Raw genomic sequence first — 22,631 nt, forward strand, 5'->3', positions numbered from 1 at the left:
TAAGCAGCTGTCACATTACACCGCGCAGAGTTACGACTTTGCACGTTAGAAGTAAAGAAATCTGTGGACATCTTCACTGCAAGTTCGGTTTAGTCGTGCACATCCTATAGGGTGCGATCTTCCTTACTTTCTTCTGCAATTTTTTTTCCATTTTTTTTTTAACTGGTTTCTAGAAGTGGCTTTTTGCCACAATATGCACACAGGAAAAGGCATTGTATTAAAAATTAATTAAACTGGCCTGGTAATTTTTACCTGAATTTCACATTGATACACATAAAATTGACTGCTCTATTTGTTGACTATTTCAGTTAATATTGAGACCATAAAATGCCTGAATTTTAGTGCTTGTTTATAATTGTCGTATTGACACAAATATTTCACTTTTTATTTCTGTATAGTTAAGGGCAAGAACAGCTTTAAAAAAACGACAAATTCAGTTGCCCAGTGATTCTTTATGGCCCAATTTTTTGGACCCATTGATTATATGGGCGTACCCGTGTGGCACATGTTTATGTAAAGCACATGTTTATGTAATAATAATGTTAAAACAGCTTTTTATGTGCTGTTTTAGTTGGAAATTAATCATTGTGACAGACGATACGGTGCTAGCCAGATGTGTCTTCGAGGTGTCCTGGCTCTCTGATAACGACGCCGATCCGAAGCCACCATTCCCATGCGTACAACAGTGCCAGTTTTCTCTCTAAGTAACATAGTGAGAAACTCTGTGGCACCATCGATACCAGGTCAGCACCACAGCAGTGGAGCATAAGCATGCCTCGAGTTTCCGTATATAATTGCTATACCAAAAAAAAAAATTGCGGCAGAACCCATTTCACGATGACTGTCCACAGTAATGTGTTAGCATTGAATATAGCAATACAACCTAATGTCGTCGCCAAAACGAGTTATGTACAAGGTGTGTACTGCAGCGGAATCCGTGCTTCCCCTTTCCTACTATGGCCCCCAAAATGCATGGCGTGGCGGTGCTTGGGAACGTGAAACACGTAATGCGGCAACTGGGCTCCTCTCTTCTTTCTGGACTCGCTGCGCCATGTAGTGGCACTGCCGAGTAGTCTGCGTGAGATGCCATTGAGACCAGAAGCGTGGCTGCGAACGTTGAGGATTGTTCCTTTGCTTGCTGCACACCTAGTGGCCCAAGTTGGCGCGAGGTTCATTGAAGAGCGGCACGTGCGTTCGTGGCGCAGCTCACTAAAGCGTTGGCATGAAAGCAGCTCACTGAAAAGCGGCACAGTGTATTTGTGGCGCAGCCTGCTGATGCATCTCTCCTTGAGAAGCCCTTGTGACGTGGGGTCGATTCTACTCGGCATCAGAGAAATTTGAGAGATCTTTTTCGTCATTCTATTGCGGCCCATTTCCAGTGGCACATACTTAGTTGCACAAGTTGGCGTCAAAAATGTTCATTGAAGACCAGCACAGAACGAGTGGCACGTGCCAAGTCAGCGTCAAAGAGTTGCTTCAAACAGCAGTACCTACCCAATCTTGCATCTACTGTGACCCATGTCGGTGGGAAAGAGGTTCGTTGACGAGTGGCACGTATGTACACATCACCACATACTCAAGTGATTCAAGTTGGTCCAACTGTTGGTTTTGAACCATGTTTCTTCAGCACAGCAACCCATTGCACTACCCAATTTGACCAGGGAATAACCAGTAACCCAGGTAGGTGGGAAAACTGGTTCGATACAAACATACATAGATAGATACATAACCCATGGAAAGTGCGACAAGTACCCGAAGAAGGCTAACGCATTAATAGATAAGTGGTACGAATGACACTATAGCAACACAACACCATGCCAGCTTCGCTGTTTACCATTTTCTAGACGCTTATGGCAGTTTGCCTTGGTTTCCCCGCCGTGCAACAGGAAGATTTTTTTGACGATGAAAAAATGGGTTCAAGCGATATTTTTGCTGTTGCGGCATGCTCCTCACCCTGCTGGCTTACCTGAGCATGTTAATGCTGCCAACAAAACAAGCATTGCCTACAGTTAATTTTTCATGCAAAATAAAGGTGGATGGAATAAGTTTGTGTCATCAGTTTCTCTTGTAACAAGTGACAGCCACTATCAAACCTCTAGCATGAATAAGATATGAGGCAAGTTCAACTCTGAGCCTGTGTCTGGCTACTGCTGCATTACATGCGAGACAGCTCGTCCGCAATGTTTGCTTTGCAACCTATTTTCTGTTTTGAGCAAACTGATGTAATTACAAGGTTTATAGGGAGTTGAAAAAAAGATGCATTTTGCAATTGTCGGTGGTTCTTGATGCGGCCAAGCTATGGCTTCGGGGCAAAGCGTGCTAGGCCTAGCAGCAGTGAGCTGCTTGCACATTCATCCCGTCGTTTGGTGGAGCACTGCATGGCATGCCATTGCATAAAGCTTGTTGCTAGTGTGTTCATTCCTTAAGAGAAAATGTAGTTTCACACTTTCTGGAAGTGTGCGGAAAAAGTTATGTGCAATGCCATGGCACACATCGCTGCAGCAGAGTGCGTTCTGTATGCATCATCTAGACAAAATTTGCCCAAAATTGCACCTGTCATAGCTGATAATCCATTTAGCCAGATCCGTTAAAAGCAGTATTTGTTGCATGAATAATAAACAGGCAGACCAAACTCTGGAGAATGGTCTGTTATATCTGAAAGTATGTTGTATGTGGATCCAGTGTAGTGGTCATGGACTATCAAATGTTGTCCTATTTAATTTGGTCTTCGAATAGAATAGTCACTATTAGGAAATTTGAATATTTTTCATATAGTTCTTGAATACTTAACTCAGCCATGTGCGATCAGACATGAAGCACAAACTGTGATAGCCTCCATCCTGGCAGCCATAGTGGACATGCACGCTAGAAGAACATTGTAGGAGCCAGACTGTTCAGGCTTGATCCATTTGCTCAGTCATGCCATTTAGCATTGAATACTTTCTTGTCAGCACACATTTCACCTGTATGTTCTCTTGGGATTAAATCTGAATACACTTTGTTGCAGCACCGATTATTTTATATAACAGTGGCACCATCAACTGTAACCATTCCAACTAGTCTGCTTTTTTTTTTTTCTTTTTTTTTTGCTTTGCTGCAGACGATGCTCACATGCCATCTGGTCTTGTGTACATACATTCCACAAAATATGCTAACAAACTGCTTATTTGATCCTAATGCTTGAGTTATGCTTTCAATACACTATATTTCGTTATGGGCAATATTTAATGAGAAGTAACTTGCTAACTTTGCGAATGCTAGGAGGTGAACGTCATTTTATAAATGCTGAAAAAGGCTGCTTGATATTTGATTTGGTTTTCGAAAATTTATTAGTAGCGCACCCACAGCAATTTACGAGTTGCTTTGAATGCTCATCAAGCAGCTGCACCTGCATAGTATGGCAACTACAATGAGAGCTTGACTATTCAAACCATTTTTATTGCTCTTCCAAACTGCATAAACTTGTGCAAGTGCTTTAATATCATATGAAAGCTTGGTTGCGTCACATTTTCTTTGCCTTGCTGAAAGTGTGCAGGGTGTGCTCTTTTTCTTCCCCCATTAGTGTTGCTGATAATTAGTGAGAAACAGTTGTTTTGTAGTGTTTAGTATGCTTGCATTGGTCACATTGTTTGTTTAGAATTAAGCAGAAGGCCTTCTTGCTGTTCAAATATTAACTGGCCAGCGCTTTTATTTGCCATCCTGAACGTGTAGTAATGCAGATATTAACTTTTCTACGGTCATCTTGCATTCAAGGCATGGCCTAAATGCTTGTGATTATGTCTGCCACTCTAGGGGGAAAAAATATCTTTAGTTAGCAGCAGAACAAATAAGGGAGGCTTGAATACGGTCGACATCAACTGCACATAACATTATGTCACTTGTATCGTGCAAAATGAAAATATGACCATCCCTACTCCAGTTAGAAACTTTATTAAAAGTAAAAAGGTAGTACAGCAAGTCTCAGTAGCTCAAAACACACATAAACGAGGCATGACTACCCACCTGCAACTAATGAATGAGACACGACTGATACCACCATGAAGGACACCATGGAGTTGTCCAGGTGATCAAGTTGCAATGGATGGCCAGGGAGAACATGAGCTGAACAGCACATGCTTGTGGGCAAGGATTCCATTTCATGCTAGCCATGCATGCCTGTTAAGGGCCAACTCAACCCTTGTGCATTTTGTGCACGTGACGTGATGGCAAGGAACGCAATCCAGGCTGAAAGAGAAGCCACTGGCATTTTGTATCTGTTTTTTGTGCTTGGTTCTCTCCACACTACCGAATCTCGCTCAACCCATTCGCTTGCCCATACTAGTCTTGCACCATTACTGATAGTGTGCTGAAAAAAACAAAATGGATGGTGGCAGCTGTTCCCATACCTGTCAACTTTTACGATGTAAAATGCCCGATTTTTAGCACTCGTTCAGGATTGTCGTATTGATCAAATATTTTAAGATATTTCATTTGCGTATAGCTTAGGGTAAAAACAACTTTAAAAAAAGAAAGAAAAAAGACATACAGTTCCTGAGTGATCTTTTATGGGCCAATTTTTAGAACAGATTGATTATATAGGCGTACCAATGTGGCAGCGACATCAACATAAAACAAATGTATAGCGGGAAATCTTCGACAGCCGTTACGTGAATATTGCATTACTAAACTTCATAAACATTCTGCGGAACAGATTGTTGTTGCTGCGACTATGTAGAACAAGTGACTATTCACAGCATCCCTAAAGAACAAAGTGTACGAATCTCTGATGAACAGTCAACGTTTTGAATAATCAAATTATTTTTAGTATTTTTCACCAAATCTTGGACATTTTGTCTTTCACTGTAGTACATTTTGAATTCTAAGGTTGGCAAGTCTGTGTGTCTGATGCCTCTTTATCACAACGCTGGCAAGTGCGGTGTTAAAGGGAGTGACAAATGGTGTTGTGATTATTGCAATGGCAAATTGCAGTACCATCCAGGGGACCTAATCTTGCAGTGCCTAAGCAACAAATGGCATGGAACTTTTTTTTTTTTTTTTAAATATATTTAGGTGTGTAATGAAGATCCCCCTATGCTGGAAACTGACAAGTTTGCCTGAGAGGGTAACTGACAGCAAATGTGGTCCCAGCCGTACAAAAGTAATCTTTTCTTTATCAAAGCAATCATCATGTGGTTCATACTTTTGGAACTGTTGAATTATTTCTTCCATAATGAATATACAATGTTTCTACTTGCTCTTTAACTGTCCAGTCATTTCCAAGCCAAGATGCACCAGTAGTGCTAGTCCAGCAGTCCTTTATGCATGGAGACTTCATGGCATCAGAAAGGGCATTTCGTATTTCACAGTGAGACCACCACACTGGGACAAACCTGCATGTGTACAAAAGGGCACATAGGATGCCAACATAAACTTTCGTTGCATTGTAACATGCATTCAGAATTGTGCAAATGCATATAAATTTTAAATAAATTTTTTTGAACAAAAAAGCATAGTGTGACAGCTAACTTGTGTACACCAATGTGTGATCACAAGAGGTGGCTCTGGTGTTAGTATCAAAGTTTCACAGCAGAGTGTTGGAGCTTGCAATTTTCAGTGCCGATTTAAAATGCCTCTGAACTGCTAACATCCTCTTGGATTTTGTCAATATAAAGCACATGCATCTAATTTTCACCATAATCTCGGGATGCGTTTTTGTCAGTCCCTTTAAATGGTTGATTGTTGTGTTTATAGTCCCTTTGAGGGGTCTTTGGTTATGAACAGTTATGAGAGAGGGAGGCTGTGTTTGATTCAAGCAAAGGTAAGGAAGGCAGACCAACTTTGACAGTTGCAAGCTTTGTGACGCGGGTGTCACTCCATATAAGTGTCTAACTTGGGTTGGGAGGAGCCGTGCTGTAGTGGCCTTCTTTGCTATGCTGTGCTATGAATGCCCTTGGCAGCAGCGCTGTTTCTAAAGACTTGCCGTCTTTTTTCTGTCTTCCTGGTGAGTCTTTGCAGGTGTTGCCTTCAGCTGCTGCACGCCTCCACTTTTTGAAGGCACCCCATCATGCCTGAGTTGGACACCTTAGCTTTGACCCCCTCCCCTCACCCACTTCCCTAGTATATATCTTGTAGATAAAGGATACAATGTCCTGGCCAATAGTGTGCGCCATTTCTTAGCATTACCACGTATGCAAGTTGTGAAGCTCATCATTGGCATTGATAGAAGCAGACATGCAAGATAGCATTTCTTTACTTACATGTTCTCTACGGCCAGTCTTGTTTTAGGGAGTAAATGTTTTCAAACTATTCCTTTGGCAGGGTGTTTTGCCCTCATTCTTGTTCCATCCGTAAGGAATGTCTTGCATATTGGCTAAAAGTGGCTGACAGAATGTGCTCTTGGGCAGACTCTGACAGACTACAGTAACTGATAGTTGTCTGCATGCCAGAGCTGATTGAAATTGCAAAGCTACGACAATCTGTGCTTGGGTTGGTCTGAATGAACTCACTGCATGTTCAGCACATAACTCATACCTTTAATGACAAACCATCATGCAAACCGTAAGGTGAAAAGTGTTAGGATATCTCAGTGGAAACCTTAGCTGTTCTGCTCATTGGGACATGCCAGTATATGGGAGAAACTTGTGCTGTTTGGTGTTGTTTGGCCTCGTGTCTTGATTGCCATGTTTTTCTCTTTTTTGTGTCTTTTTTACACCATTTAGTCGAGAGAGGGCGTGCGGTGCTTCTCACGGTGTTGACACGATGCGTTGCGAATGTGACAATGACTGGAGAGCTGGCGGTAATGGCCACCTTCAGTCTGCTCCCTTTTCTTCGTTCTTTCTTGTTTTTCAGGTGATAAGCCGTGGTTAAGTGCTCACCTTGCTTTTGGGGTACTGAGTCGGCCAGCTAGGGCATCATCAGGCGCTAGCACGAGGGTTGCAAAATCCCAAGCAAGTGCTTTGCTTGTTGTTGAGAAGAGAAAAGCATAGAGTGACGCATGCTATGTTTGAGGCCTTGTGTGACTTGGCTCAACTGGAATGGAGCTACCTGCTTGGGATTTAGATTGGATTAAGTGGAAAGAGGCTAACACAACAATAGCTTCGACATGGTCTGTATAATAGGTTTTACACATTAAGATAGCACTTGTTTTATGGTGCCCTTGGGTAATTTATACAGGCCTTATTCTGCAGTCACTTCTGCATAGTAGTGTTAACATATTTGCAATCCAGTTTTCAACAGATGCATGCAGTGAAGTAGGTCTTAATGAGTTCTGGGTGGGCTAGCAAACAGTAAAGAAGCAAGTTGATGCCAAGGGCATAGTTTAAAAGGCTCAGTGTGAGATGCTCGGAAAATTTTCTTCACCATTGTTGCCAGACTTCCTGCTGTTATGTCAAATGTCCGTTTCTAGTTGCCCAACTAGGTTAGCTTATGTTGCCTAAAACAGCGTGCAACTTTTAGACTACATGTATTGGTTGGCTCACGAAGGCTCTAACTGCACCGTTTATGCTTATTTACAGTTCTGCTGCTGTAAAAAAAAAAGCTAGTAAAAGCCAAGTGCTTGAGAGAACTAGTCAAGTTTAAAACCTTGCTGCACAGTGAAGTGTAGTGATTGTTGTAAGGGACAAGGTCACATTGAATCCTCTGTGCCAGTAGGAGAAATTTGTACGTGGCCACATTTTCATAGATTCAAAGTTTCTTGATTTTCCAACATTCTTAAAATGTGGCTTCACATTACGGGCTTTTGGGATGTACAGAAGGAATGGCCTAATCCTGACGAGTTGATCCATCCGGTGCATCTTGTAAGTTTGTTTAATGTTCAACTCCTGTGTCTTTTTTACCTTCCACAATTCCTTACCGAAGTTCTTGCTTAGCGAGCTTTTGTTGCACTGGCATCTTAGCACCACTTGCCGGCCAGTGATCGCAACGAGTCCACCACTAGACAAGCCCGGGTGGTTCATGCATTAGCGGTGGCAATTAGCGATTGCCAGCTTGTGGTAGTTTGGAGACAAGCTACTTGTGCAATCCTGCACGGGCTGGATACACCAATTTGTTTAACCATAAGCTTTAAAGGAGTACTGACAATTAACAGGCAGCTGTTGACCCAGTAGTATGGTGCCAAGCCTCGGTTTCTTTAGAGCGCAGCAAATAATTGCATTACCTTTTAAAGCGACCAGTCCAAAATGCCTGTGGACAACACAGTGACATATCCAGACAAGAGGTGGTGGTCACATGGTATCAGACACCACTGAGGCATGCACCGACACCATTACTGTGCTGCTGAAAGCAGAGTCCATGACAAGAGGGGAGGCCTAAATCAGTGGCTGGCTCTTCCACTGCCTCCTTCCTATTGCTCGGTTTATGTGTGCCTTCTTCATTGCTTGAGTACCCACTCACTGATGATGGTGCCTCCATTGGGAGCGTCATTCCTCGGCGCTGTGGCTGTTCATTGTGCTGCCTTGTGCTGCCTTGTAAATGCTTTTGCCAAAAAAAGCCACTTGTTTGGTTTCTGAAAAAGGTGACGTGAAGCGAAGAATGATTCGGTTGCATTGGATTGGCCGCAGAAACATTAACAGACCTTGCGTTTCTGTGAAGCTTCTATGCTGCATCCTTTGGGTGCCATATTGTTAATGCATTTCTTTGTATGCTGTGTTGGCTTATTTGATTTCTACATACAGCAAAGTATGCTGTATCCTGTGCCAAAGCACAGGATAATACCATTCACATAAATAATTTGAAATTTGCTCTATCCTCTTCAGGTACACTTGTGTGCACACCTACGCACGTCATCATCATCAGCCTATTTTTAAGTCCACTACAGGACGACTGCTTCTCCCTGCGGTCTCCAATTACCCCTGTCTTGCGCTAGCTAATTCCAACTTGTGGCTGCAAATTTCCTAATTTCATCACCCCACCTAGTTTTCTGCCGTCCTTGAATGCACTTCCTTTCCCTTAGCACGCCATGATAGGAAGCCATAATTATGGTAGATTAGCGCAGATTGATAATGGACACAAAGAACGAAGTGGACAAGGGCGGGCGCTACTAGCAACTTTATTCTCATGCCACTCACCGATATTTGTACAATTTGTTGCGGCGCACAAGGGAAGAAACAGCAAAACAAGGCTCTCGCATATCAAAGAGCGGCTTGCATGAATTCATACTCGGACAAATGCAAGCTTATTGAAGCTTTGCTAATACAAATAGAGGCACTATTTGATAAAGAATGCCTCCAAAGCCAACCGAGACGTGCATCAATTTCTGCTGCTTAGAACTTTGTCTCTCGAAGTTGTGGTTTGCAGCCACATGGCAGAAACGTGTGCGACCAAATGTGCATGCTTATCCTCTTTCTTTTTTTACTTTTTGAGCATGCTCCCTAAGACGGTCATTAACACACCTTTCCGTCTGGTTGACTTTCCCACATGACATTGGGATGGAGTAAATGACTCCAGTGGAGCATTTTACAACGGAACACTCATGCCTTGTTTGTTATCCGTGTTTTTCTTGGGCACAGATCCTAGGACAGAGCTTTTTAAGCGCATGAGAATAAACAGTTGCTAGCAGCGCTTGTCTACTTTATTCTTTGTGTCCATTATTAATTTGCGCTGATCTACCAGAATTATAATGCAAGACCAACTAGCCCAACAGTCAGTCCTCCTGATGATAGTAGTGAGCATATGTAAATACTACCTAAAATATAACGTTGAAACGCTTTTGATTCGACCTGTGCTGCAACTTTAAATAATGTGTAAAGTGTTTTAGTAAAACGAGTTGGAAAGGAGGCAGCTCTCACACACAGTATTGCTTTTATTGCGTGCTTGCAGAGAACTGTTCCACTTAAACTACGTTACTCGAGCACAACCAAAGACGTGTGTGCATGGCATGGCTCCATCAGCATCAATTCTAAGCAATTCTTTCGCTAGGTAACCCATCAACATATACTCATATTGTGGTCAAATTGCAAGCACTAGACTCCATCCAGTTTGCATAAAAATACGCTTGCTGCAACAGTTCACCGCTGTCGTGGTGTGGGAAGGAAGGATTGTGAAGGGCATTCAATAAAAAAAAGTGGCCCATTTGATGGCATCTCATTGTGTCAACCATTGCGCTGGGCAGTCAGGCTTGCAAAATCATGTGACCTCCTTGATGTGATGCAGCTGCGCACATTTGGAACTGGTTGTGTTAAAAGGCAATATAATTAATTGTATGTTGTGCTCTCAAGACTTCATACTGTAATTGACAGCTGCCTAAAAAAGAAACACCGCATATTCACGAAGTGAATGATGATAAGTGGGCGAAGCACCGGCCGGGGGATCATTCGGGCAAAACGCTGGAAGCGTTCTCCGGAAGCCGGAACGTGGCGTACATATACTACACACATATATATATATATATATATATATATATATATATATATATATATATATAACAAGGCTCGACCCTAAGGCGCTTCTTCGCCCCTAAAAGAAACAAGATTTTTGTGTTTGTACTCCTTGACAGGAGCACATGAATCTTATCTAGCCTTTTGCTTGCAGCCCATGTGTACTCTCGGTGTGACGCCTTGTATTGAGATCACAGGCTGGTATCATTCACATCCCAGTCAATTTTATGGTGCCTCATGTCCTCCGTGCAATGAAGTGCCTCTCTCAGCAGCCAAGCTTCCTAACCAAGGCCAACAGAATTTAGTGAGAGCTGTTTACACCCATGAATGCATCACTTGTGCTCACAACATTACTAAGGTAGCATGGCAAATGGCGCACCAGTCCCAGTGATTGCAGTTTTGGTCTCGTAAAGAACACATGGTCTTGCCATGTTTTCGGCAATGCATCGGTCATTATTTGGTCCTTTCTTCATGGTCAGCCCAATGCAGTGGTTTCAAGCCTCATCATGACTGTGTGTTGCCACATAGAATGTGCTTTTCTCCTTCACTTTTTTGCATTGGACACTGGATAAGCCTAGTTCTCTGCTCTGGCTTTTCTGGGAACACTCTGCTCTAGTGCCCAACGTGCACTTAGCTGATCTGTGTGTGATGCCACGTGACCTCCTGGGGTGTAACCAGGGCTGAAGCTACACTTGGCGCACTCTGGCCATCACATCGTGCACGAGAAATCGGGGCACCACCATAAGTGCTGGGTTGGCAGCTATCCCTGAAAGAGTGTGAAGTCTACGTCAGTACTCCTTAATCAAATCGAGTAGATCTCATTGTCAAGCTGCTGTTTGCCAAGGTTTTGGTGCATGCAGCAGCCATATGCTGGGTTGATCCTTTGGTGGGCGTTGCGGCCACTCTTGGCAAAGAGCAGTGTGTGGTGTAGGCCCTGCTGAGCAGGCTGTGGTTGTGCGCAGATGCTAGCAGCAGCAGCAGTGGAGGAGCCAAGGAAGCGCAGCAAGAGCAGATGGGTCCTGTGCTGGCTGGGCCAGGAGCCCTCAAGGCCGCACCACCACTCATTGGCTTCGGCCTCATGAAGCTGACGCCTGAGCAGCTCGAGATGGTCACACGCGCAAAGAAGTTTGCCATGGAGCAGAGCATCAAGAGTGTGCTCATGAAGCAGACCATCGCACACCAGCAGCAGGTGGGTTTGCACCCCACATTTTTAGTGCTTCAGAGTGACTTATTTTTACCAAAAAAAATTAGCCAATAATTTTTTATGTGACAATACAACGGGACGCCAATGTCGGCTGCAGGGCTGATGCCAGCACCGGATTTTATGCGACACGGGGCCCTTAACGCTACTGCATTAATAAATCTAAAGTACACATGATATGCACAAAGGTGTTGGGATGAGCAGACGCACAACTTGTTCACAGCAAGCAAAGCTAAGGAACTGCATTGTGGGCAAGTAGAATTGGCCAAGTTGATGATAGTGGCACAAATTGGTAAGACAGGCAGGCTCTCTGTTGTGTTAGCATTCAAAATTATAATGAAAAACTGAAAAGACTTCCTCTATTATCTCTTATTATTTATCATAGATGTGCTTTCAGCCACAGTGGTACTGCAACATTCAAACTACGAGCACAAAATCCTATTCTAAAGCACATGCCTCTTGCGCAACCCATAGCTGACATACACAAAGCTCTCTGGGACTCTAAAAATTTGCTGCTCCTGTTCTTGATTTCGTTTTACTCTTTTTTGCAACATTGTTACAGCATGAAACATCCAGCTTTCTTATGTGATATGTCTTCTACAAGGGACTTACCAGTCTGTGCTGGCTGGCAGTTTTGTGTGCATGTGAGCTCTTTCAGAATTCAGCCCTTTGACGGCCAGTGACGAGTCAACTCGTCATGACAATGTACGCCCTCTAATGCCCATGATGAGTTAACTCATGAAGTTTCCACAAAATTTTCTAACAGTTCAATGCCATTAAAAACAAAAAAGTGCTTTGCTACTGCAAAAATATGCTCAGAAGGGTCTTTTTGAAAGCATTTAGGTCGTATTCTTTCTCTAAACAGCCAGAAACAGCCTATCTGAAGTTGTATCTGTAAGCATTCGATTTGAAAAGTGATGTCAATGCCATTGATGTGCTTTCAGAATTCAGCCCTTTGACGGCCAGTGACGAGTCAACTCGTTATGACAATGTACGCCCTCTAATGCCCATGATGAGTTAACTCATGAAGTTTCCACAAAATTTTCTAACAGTTCAATGCCATTAAAAACAAAAAAGTGCTTTGCTACTGCAAAAATATGCTCAGAAGGGTCTTTTTGAAAGCATTTAGGTCGTATTCTTTCTCTAAACAGCCAGAAACAGCCTATCTGAAGTTGTATCTGTAAGCATTCGATTTGAAAAGTGATGTCAATGCCATTGATGTGCCATGGGCTGCATGCGCTGCCACGAAGCACACTGCAAGTTCTTTTTGTTGTAATGATGGTTCCAGTGACAATGATTGGTTATTGGGCGATCAAAGTGATGAAGGTTTTGACATTGAACACCAGCACCCTGAACTGGGTTCATTGGAAAAAAAGAATCTGCCTCCCGCACCTCCCAGGTTTACATTCACTGGGTCACCTGTATGCTGCACGGGGTCAAGGCACATTTCTGCAACTCCTGTTTTTTTATGTATGCAATAAAGGTTGCACTATTCTGTAATTTTGACACATAGATAATACCGTATTTACTTGCATAATGAACGCACTTTCTTTCCTGAAAAATATGCGCAAAGTTGGGGGGTACGTTCATTATGCAGGGTAAAATTTTAAGCGATTTTTTTTCCGCCGCTACCTCTAAAAAAGTCGCAGTTTCGCCCGAAAGGCAAACCATCGATAGCAAATGCGTAGACAGCTATATGAAGTGAGGATAGGCCGTATAAACTTGCAAACATTTGCTAACTATGTAGATTAACAAGCATGGTGTCAGCGCGCACAGGCAAACATGAACACATCACACTCGATGACTGTGACAGTTACTGTCGAAACGCTAGTGTGAGCAAGCGCGGCAGCAACAGCGAGCGAAGTGACCTTTGTGCCATGTATCGCTGCAACGCAAACTGAGCGGCGACAACGGAGCACGCACGAAGGTACAAAGGTATAAGCCGCCATCGCATCTAGACTCGGCCCTCGATGCAGATCGCTGTAAAGATAGCACTCCCCCCCCCCGGCACCATGTGCGCGATGACGGCGCGTTTCCGCCCCGCTTTCCTTCCTCGAACGCGAGAAATTGAGCCACAATTGTCGACGCCGATGGCAAAAATGCGCCTGGTGTGTCCATATAGTTGCTATCGCCATAAAAGTAGGTGACACATGGTACGATTTGGCGTCTGATGCGGCGTCCGATAGAATCGTACCTGCCGGACGGCATATCCGATGCCGAATTGTACCGTGTTCCTCCTACTTCACGGCAGCAAGTTCAGGGTGTGATCATTATGCGAGGGGGAAAAAAAAACACACTTCTTGATTGGATAAGTTGGGGGTGCATTCATTACGCGAGTGCATTCATTATGCGAGTAAATACAGTACACATTCTGCGTTATTATTTCTCCTAAAAGAGGAAAAATGCTATAAGCATTCCTGGCATCATATTTTTTAAATAAAAAATAGCAGAAAAAAGTCAAATTAAAAAAAAAATCTGCATTTCTTGACAAGTCTTCAAAATTTCTTATGGCAGTTAAGGGGTTGAAGCAGTGTAAATCAATCAATCAATCAATCTTTATTAATGCAACAATAAGGGAATACAATTCAACTGAATATGCAGAAGGACAGTGTCAGTGGCTGGTTTCTAAATACATTCTACCCTTCCAGGACATGACTACCATTTTGAATTATTACCTGTTTCCGAGTTACTGAAGCTGCATTGTGTGATGAAATAAGGAGATGGCAAAGATTGTAGCTGGTTTGTGGATTGTTTTCCAAAAGGTTTGCCATTCTTGTTGATCCTGTTTCTTTGATTGCAGCAACAGAAGACGCTACAACGCCATCAGGCGCTGGTCCTCATGTGTCGGTAAGTTTCCTTATTCTGTTGTGTTTTGGTTTTGTATAAGGACCCGTGATCCCAGGTTGCTGGTTTGATTTCGGTGGAACACAAACTGTATGGTACTATGGTTCAAGGTTTTGTCTACTTAGGATATTCCGCATGCTGTGCTGCAGTAAAATCGTCTGGAATCTTGGTAATGAGTCTCGCATCCAGTCATGTCATTCATTGTTTCTTAGCACATAGAGCAAAATTTCCAAGCCAATATCTCCTTCAGCGCCCTAAAGTACACCACTCACAGAGTATCTAGTGACCTGGAAAAGTCAAGGATGGCTTACATCACGTCAAAGCCATTGAAGTCGTCCTCCTCGGAGTCGCTGACAAACAATGCAGCTACTTCAGGTTGGAGTTTGCTGGCACATCACTGTCGTCTACCGACTCACTGGTATCCAACTCAACATCGCCATCAGATGCGAAAGAGATCAACCCAGCCTTTCGAAACCCTGCCACAATTGTTTTCTCAGAAATTGAGTTCCATGCTTCACTAACCCATTTGGCCACTTCTCCATACTCCGTGTCGCATGCTCCCTGTTTTTGTGAAGCTATGCTCCCCCTCCGACATCCAGGTCTCCCACAAACGTCGCAGAACCACTTTAAAACTGCGGTTCACAGAAATGTCGAGTGGCTGAAGCATCTTCGTCATGCCGCCAGGTATGATGACTGGGATGCAGTTATTTGAACTTATGTTTTTCTTGATGATATCGGTGATATGTACCCGCACAACCCGTACACTGTCCATCACCAGCACTCCAGGCGTCACGTGAAAGAATCCATCAGGTCGACGTGAAAAACAACGGTCAAGCCACATGCCCATCATTTCTTGGTCCATCCATCCCTTCGTGTTCGCCTGAACCACCACAGCAGGACGAAAACAGTATTTTGGCAACGTTTTTCGTTTGAAAATTGGCATGGGAGGCATCTTTGTGCCATCTGCACAACAGGCGAGAACGGTGAAGTGCGACTTCTCATGGGCCTGTTGTCCTCACCGTAACAGTTTTTCTGCCTTTCTCAGTAACGCTTCTTCCAAGTGGAATATCGAAAGTCAGCGGGACTTCATCCATGTTGACGATGTGGCTTGTGCTGACATTCTTCTTCTCAATTTCCTCCCTCACCAATGAGCTGAAGTTGTCAAGCTGTGCCTGAAAGTCGTGAGGCAGCTTCTGGCACATCGACGTCCAAGCTCTCATGACCAGCTTAGTATTCCGCCACATAAAGCGGAAACACCACGATGGACCACCCTCAAAGCCAGCAGCATGGGTCTCTGTTGCCAGGGTCTTCAGGGTCTTCGCCTTCAGATGCAGCTGCACTGTTGACAGCCCTCTGCCTTTGGCTCGTTGTTGCAGTATCCACGTGCGCGGACGATGCTTGAGATCCGGCCAACGTGCCTTCATGCTGTGGTTCGCTTTCTTTGTTGACTTCATTGTCCGAAGCACACCGGAGGCTTTGCGCCACTCCCGGATCATTTTCTCGCTGACTTTGAATTCCCTCCCTGCTGCTCGATGTCCACGCACCACTGTAAGTTCAACTGCATGCAGCTTAAATCTCGCGTCGTAACTTCGCCGACTTTGCTTTGCATGTGGCACCAATGTTTAGCGAGGCTGCGACGACACATGAAAAGTGCGCAGCAACAATGGCAGCGAATGCAATGAAGTGGCTGATGTTGATGTTGATGCGGCTTCACCGTTTAGAACGGGTGGGCGCTAGTGCGTGGTAACGAATTAAAACAATAAAATAACAGTGTGACTAAAGAAAACAAGCAAAAAAAACTCCTGTGCATGGCAGAAGACAAGCGCGGTGGAGCATCATTTGATGCTCGCTCGATAGAGGGGTGTGGCTGTCGCATCCAATCCGATTTTGACTATATAAGTCGCACCATTATAGCAGACACACCGACGAAAAATTCAGAAAAAAAAACTCATACACTGGAAAGTACGGTATATGCTTTACGCAGAGCACTCAGATGCATCAATTAATGATCAGAAAGACCTACCTTAACGACTCAGTACGTTTGTACAAGATCGTCAAAATCGTTTCAGGGTGCCTTTAATACGTCGCTGGCATGGTTGTCACCGGCACCTTCTCGAAACTGATACTAGAGAAGCCTAGTCGATCTAGTAGTCGCTGACCATCCAAACCACAGGACAAGTGAAGCCAAGCCGTAAAGTGTTGAAGGCTGCATTGGCAGCATTTGCTGTTTGTCGTGTCAATTCCTTGCATCCAGTGTTTGTTCATTTACGTGTTAAATTGTGACCAATGACCAATGGCTTGAAGAGAGTCCAGTTGGTCAATTCGGGCTCGTGGTTAAAGAACCACGTCTTCGCCACGCCAGACAGATAGAAGGAGACATGGCGTAGTTTATTAACATCATCCCAGTGATTGGCGGAACTGACTCGCTCGTAATCGTCCAGCCAGTCTTTGACATCCTCTCCGCGAAGACCAGCGAAGAGATGGGGGTCACGCTGGGCGCTGTTGATGATAAAGGAAGGAGGCACTTGCGATGTCGGAATGGTGGCAATAGGGGCGCCAGGCTGCACGTCCTGTGGCATGTTAGCTGACGGTGGGCACAAGCGGCGACCTGAACGAAGCTCCAGGAGGCAGACCGGATGGCCAGAGGACGTAGGACCGAAGAGCACACTCCACCACTTGTGACGTCTTGGTTGGGACGACATTTATTAGGCCCGGGAGCTCGTCAGCGAACAAGCGCAGCACATAGGCGATGATGATGATCACATATATAGGAGAAGAGAAGGATAGGTAAAATTGTGAGGATGATGATGATAACATACAGATGAGGAAGATGTGCGTAATAAACGTCCACACTAAGTAGTTTCAAGGTGGCGCCAACTCTACTCCCACGTCTGTATCGACGAGGGCAGGGCAGTGATTAAGTGAGATAAGCACTGTGTTTTTCATTGAAAGAGAGAGAGAGAGAATAAACATCTTTAATGTATAAATGCAGTTTTGGAGAGGCGTCCTCATTCCAGGATGCCTTGAGCTCGGGCCGCGTCCTGGGCCCAAGCAATCAGCCGTTGCTGATCTTCGAGGTCGGAGCTGGCCAAGGCTCTCTCCCAAAGCTTTCTTTCATTGAAAGAATTCGCCGCTGTCAGCAATGGCGCCGGCTCTGCCTTTGTCATCCTCACCGATGGCTTTGAAGCACGGAAAGTGTGGCAAGGGTTAAGCGTTGCATAATGCAGATTCCCAAAAGTCAGCTTCGCCGCAATACAGTAGTGTTATGCGGTGAAGCACACACAATGTACTCCGGTGAAGTTTACGAAGATTGGTAAGGGGCCACTGTCATGGGACACAGTATGTGTCCTAGTCGTCCAAGTCAACTAGTCGGCAAGCTGTGTTGCAACACAGTCTGCCAATCACACTTGGCCGGTCACCGTTGGCCGATCACTGGCATCGTCGTCTTGTCGGTGTCAGGTCGGCCTAGTGTGAACAGGCGTTAACTGAAGTTACTTTTTGATGCTAAGTCAATACAGATCTATTCACAGCGGCCGTACGACACTCGGCCATCCAACGATACGCCTCGTCAATGAAAGCGAGGGCATGGAATGTATTAACATTGCTCTCGGCAGCCATCTTTACAACACACCGTACGATGGCCTATTGCTCCAGATGCTGTTCAAAGACAAACATTAGTTCTCCTCACAGCTTTGAGCAGTTTGAGCACGTATACCCATAACTGCAGACCTGAACTAATGGCCTGGTCATGCTAGGCTGTTACGACGCTTATTTTGGTCTCTCGAGTTCAGTGTACAGTGGAACCTCGATTATACGTCTCCTGGTCATGCAATGACCCGCATTTTACGATGAATTGGTTTGGTGCTGGCAAAAACCCCCGTAGAAATAATGTTATTAATAACCTCGATTATACGACGTAATTTTACGCCGACCCACATCGTACGACGTCTCTAGTACCGTCCGAGAAAAAGAAAAGTTCTAAGCAGACGCAGGCTTGCACGTAAGCACACTGCAGCCAGCTGATAACTAGTGTACAATACCGTATTTACCTGAATGTAATGCGACCGCAATTGTAATGCAAGGGACAACTGTCCAGTCGTACGAAATAAGGAAAATAAAACAACTAATGTAACACGAGATGAACGGAAAAAGAAATAGTACCTTTATTCAAGGAATCGCAATTCGGACACGTTCTATTCACTCGTCATGGTCGTCTGAAGAGGAGACAGAGCTTTCATTGGGCGGCATTCTCTGGCGATCAGTTTCATAGATAGTTTCACTTTCGCGAAATTCTGCCTGACTCAGTACTAAAAGCGTCCCCGGCAAGTGCTCCTGGCGCAGTCCTACGCTCGCAATCAGCGCTAAGAGCACTGTCGGCCGTATATTTCGAGGAGTTCGGTGCCGGGACAAGCCGAGTCTCGCGAAAGTGACACCATCTCCAAAAGTGACGGCCCGAGAATCAAGTCATCTTCCGTGCCGTCGAGCTTGTTTGAGATTTAAGCGAGACCGCACAGCCATTTCATTCGGGGTCAGTACCAGGTCACTTCAAGTTCCACAGAGCCTTTTCGTCTGGCAAGCACAGCGAAAACATCGTCGATTCCACCCAAAAACAAGTTCTGACTTCGCTCGACTTGTCTGTAGATTGGATCGAGACGTAAAGTTACAGATTGTCAACGTTGCACCAAAAGTTGCGGGATTTAGAATATTTGCTTTAAAAATGGTGAATTTTGCCGTTATTCAAATGGAACACGCGGGTCAAGTTCAAGCAACGAAAATTATGAAAAAAAGAAAGAGAACCTCGAGTTACAATTGAATAAATACAGTAATTTTTTTATAATTTAATCTACCTTCTTGGAGCAGTGCAGGTTTGCGCTGTGGGCTTATTCAGGCGGTCTGTATCCGTTTTTGGGCAAGACTGTACGTCATTGCCTGTATTCCTAGTTTTTCGATTATACGACGGTTTTGTGTGTTCCCCTCAAAGTCATATAATCGGGGTTCCACTGTTGTTCACTTCTGCTCATAGCGACAGGAAATGGACCGCTCTTCGTACAGTCCGCACACAAGAAGCGGGAAGCAACCGACACTGCACGGAAAGTGAACCTGCTACTAAAATCAGCAGTGAAGGGCGTTTGCGAAGCCTGGCCGCTCATATCAGCTCATCTCTATGTGATGCGACGCTGATTGTAATCGCAAATCTGTATGTTTTGCAGCATTTCGTCAGTATTTCAGGTCAGCGCTGCATGGTTTCCACAAAAACGTTGGCTCCCATTGCATTTGAAGCAAACCATGAGCGACGGCATAACCTTCTCATGAGTCGTTGCAGTGTGAAAATAAAATTGCCCGACTCTCTGCCGACAAGTCCGTTCTCACTGACGCTCCGCCGACACAGCCGTCAAGCATTGTCTGTAGACTGTTGGAGTCAGTGCAGCGTGACGGGTGCCAACAAGACGGAAAATGCTGTCATCAACAGTTGGCAGACCAAAATTGGTGTCGTGTCGGCCTAGTGTGACCGGGCCTTTACTAACACCTCACAAAGCAGTACCGATTAGGCCTAACGACTTAAGCAGTAGGGGTCGCAACATGCTAATGGGCCATTGTATTAAGCTTCAGTGAATCAATTTTATTAGTTGACGAAATATTTTACAGGTCTGGATATACAGAAAGAGATCCCATAGTCATTACCGTGCTTTCCGGTGTATAAAATGCGTTTCTTTTTCTGAATTTTTTGTCGGTGCGTCTTATAAAACGGTGCGTGTGCGACTTATGTATGTTTTTTTTTTCGGAAAAACTGCCGGCAAAATTGGATTCGATGTTATGGCCACGCGAAGCGCGCTGGTTAACTTAATTGCTACGGGTTCTGTGCGCACTATCGAGGTGGCGGGTACGTTCTTCTCGTGATTGAGTTCCTGAGCGCTGTGAGAGAAAGACCGAGCAGCAACGCAAGTGGCGGCAGGCCGGCAGGCCCACCGCGAGTCGGCCGACCCCGAGTTCGTCGCATCTGCAGATCGCTTTCAAGATATGGCGCGCACCGCTGCGCAAACTATGCAGTTGCTACCAAAGTGCAAGCCCGACCGGGCCTTTACTAACACCTCACAAAGCAGTACCGATTAGGCCTAACGATAAGTAAGCAGTAGGGGTCGCAACATGCTAATGGGCCATCGTAGTAAGCTTCAGTGAATCAATTTTATTAGTTGACGAAATATTTTACAGGTCTGGATATACAGAAAGAGATCCCATAGTCATTACCGTACTTTCCGGTGTATAAAATGCGTTTTTTTTCTGAATTTTTTGTCGGTGCGTCTTATAAAACGGTGCGTGTGCGACTTATGTATGTTTTTTTTTTTTTTTCGGAAAAACTGCCGGCAAAATTGGATTCGATGTTATGGCCACGCGAAGCGCGCTGGTTAACTTAATTGCTACGGGTTCTGTGCGCACTATCGAGGTGGCGGGTACGTTCTTCTCGTGATTGAGTTCCTGAGCGCTGTGAGAGAAAGACCGAGCAGCAACGCAAGCGGCGGCAGGCCCACCGCGAGTCGGCCGACCCCGAGTTCGTCGCATCTGCAGATCGCTTTCAAGATACGGCGCGCGCCGCTGCGCAAACTATGCAGTTGCTACCAAAGTGCAAGCCCCCCTCTCCCTCCCTCCCGCGCTGCCTTCCCGCTTTCCTCTCTTGTGTGTGATTCGGCTCACTGTCGGACGCTTTCACTCGCACATACAGCATACGGCGCGCGGGGACTATGTTATTGCCTTTGGTCTTTACACGGAACATCGCGGCAACCACGACGGCAGAAATGCGACTGGAGTGGAAATATATGGCACAGATACGCTTGCGCGTGACCCGCGTTCACGGAGGGACGCGTCACTATAATTTTTTTTAAATCACTTACCGAACGAACAGGTGCGTCTTATACACCGGTGCGACTCATATACGTTTTTTTCCCAGAAAAACTGCCGTTTTGAGGGGGGTGTGTCTTATACAAAGGTGCGACTTATAGACCGCAAAATACGGTAACAGAATTTTGACCTCCTGTACCTGGCAAACATACAAAATTACACTGACAGCAACAGTGACAAGCGAGCGAATGCAATTACAAAAATACATGATAATGAAATGTAAATACAGAAAAACGAAATGATGGAAATGCATCAATACAGTGGAATCTTGATGATACGAATCTCACGGGGTCACGAAAAATATTCGTATTAGCCGAAATTCGTATCATCGAAATGCAATTAAAACTAGCCAAATGTCAGATCGCGAAAATCACGAGAAAAAAATAGATTTTTGAAAACCATGCGTTTCGGTATCTGGAACGCCTAATCGACGCTGTATCAAAATGGTTAGGCTGAAAACGCACTAAAAGTGCCCGAAAAAGATTAATTCGTTAGTGCACAGGGTGAGAAAACGGCTTTAAATCGCACAAAATCACCGCAGTTCATGGAGACATATCTCATATTTCCCGCCACTGAGCGCCGCCATCTTGGTATCGTTCAAAAGCTCAAGGTTTCGCCGTTCCGCTTCTTAATTCATCCGTAGTCGCCATCTTATAACAAACGCAAAAAAAAAAAAAGAAGCGCGGGTCTGCAATAGGTAGTCACATGGGCCCTCCGATGAAAGCGGGCCTCCGATTGGCTGCCGTGCTGAAAGGCGTCTCTCCATTGCTTACTGCTGTGACAGGGGCAAGATGGCAACCGCAGTTGTCTGCTTCGTAAACCACGCCGGCGTCTTCACTTGACACGCAGAATTCGGATTACTGTGAGCTCCCAGGTTAGTGATGGATCGTCGCTCGTTGGAGAAGAAATTTTGGACGAAGCACGCCTTCAGAATACGGAAGCGCAAGCCTCCTACGGCAAGAAAAATACGGCAATTAGCGGGAGAAGCGGAGGTGCACCCGACTGAACGTGTCGCGCTACCTTGCACCGTATATTACGTGCCGCGCTATCTTGCACCATGTGACTCCGGCAGCGAAACAGACAATCGCCCTGTGCCATCGGCGCCGATAACGCAGTCGACGGAAGACGCGCCAACGGAGGCTTCCGTGCCTCGGCGTACGGCCGCGCGAATCAGCTGAGATCGTATCTCGGTAGACATAGCTCGCTGCGACTAGGCAAAATGGGGCAAACACAAAGAACGCGGCCCGAAGCACAGCAGCCACTCTGTCCGGCCGATGGCACGCAGAAAAGGAGGAAAAGCACAAAAGCAACAAAAGCGCCACCGCTTCAAACTCTTCGCG

The 22,631-nt window shown here is 45.1% G+C and overlaps 1 protein-coding gene across 11 annotated transcripts in view; it reads left to right on the forward strand.

The window, feature by feature from the left end:
* Positions 1 to 22,631, forward strand: part of LOC119456419 (poly(U)-binding-splicing factor half pint-like) — a 75,414-nt gene that overhangs the window by 17,344 nt on the left and 35,439 nt on the right. For 3 of the 11 annotated variants that reach the window (XM_049664715.1, XM_049664720.1, XM_049664709.1), the window contains 3 exons: positions 6,699 to 6,775; positions 11,315 to 11,541; positions 14,354 to 14,400. In XM_049664715.1, coding sequence (XP_049520672.1) covers positions 6,739 to 6,775; positions 11,315 to 11,541; positions 14,354 to 14,400 — 311 coding nt within the window. In that variant the 5' untranslated portion in view covers positions 6,699 to 6,738. Of the gene's footprint in view, positions 1 to 528; positions 6,792 to 11,314; positions 11,542 to 14,353; positions 14,401 to 22,631 lie in introns of those variants that run through there. The other 8 variants (XM_049664701.1, XM_049664702.1, XM_049664704.1 and 5 more) reach the window with 5 other exon arrangements.

This window comes from Dermacentor silvarum, chromosome 1, assembly GCF_013339745.2.
Source record: "Dermacentor silvarum isolate Dsil-2018 chromosome 1, BIME_Dsil_1.4, whole genome shotgun sequence".
NCBI classification, from domain to species: Eukaryota; Metazoa; Arthropoda; class Arachnida; order Ixodida; family Ixodidae; genus Dermacentor; species Dermacentor silvarum.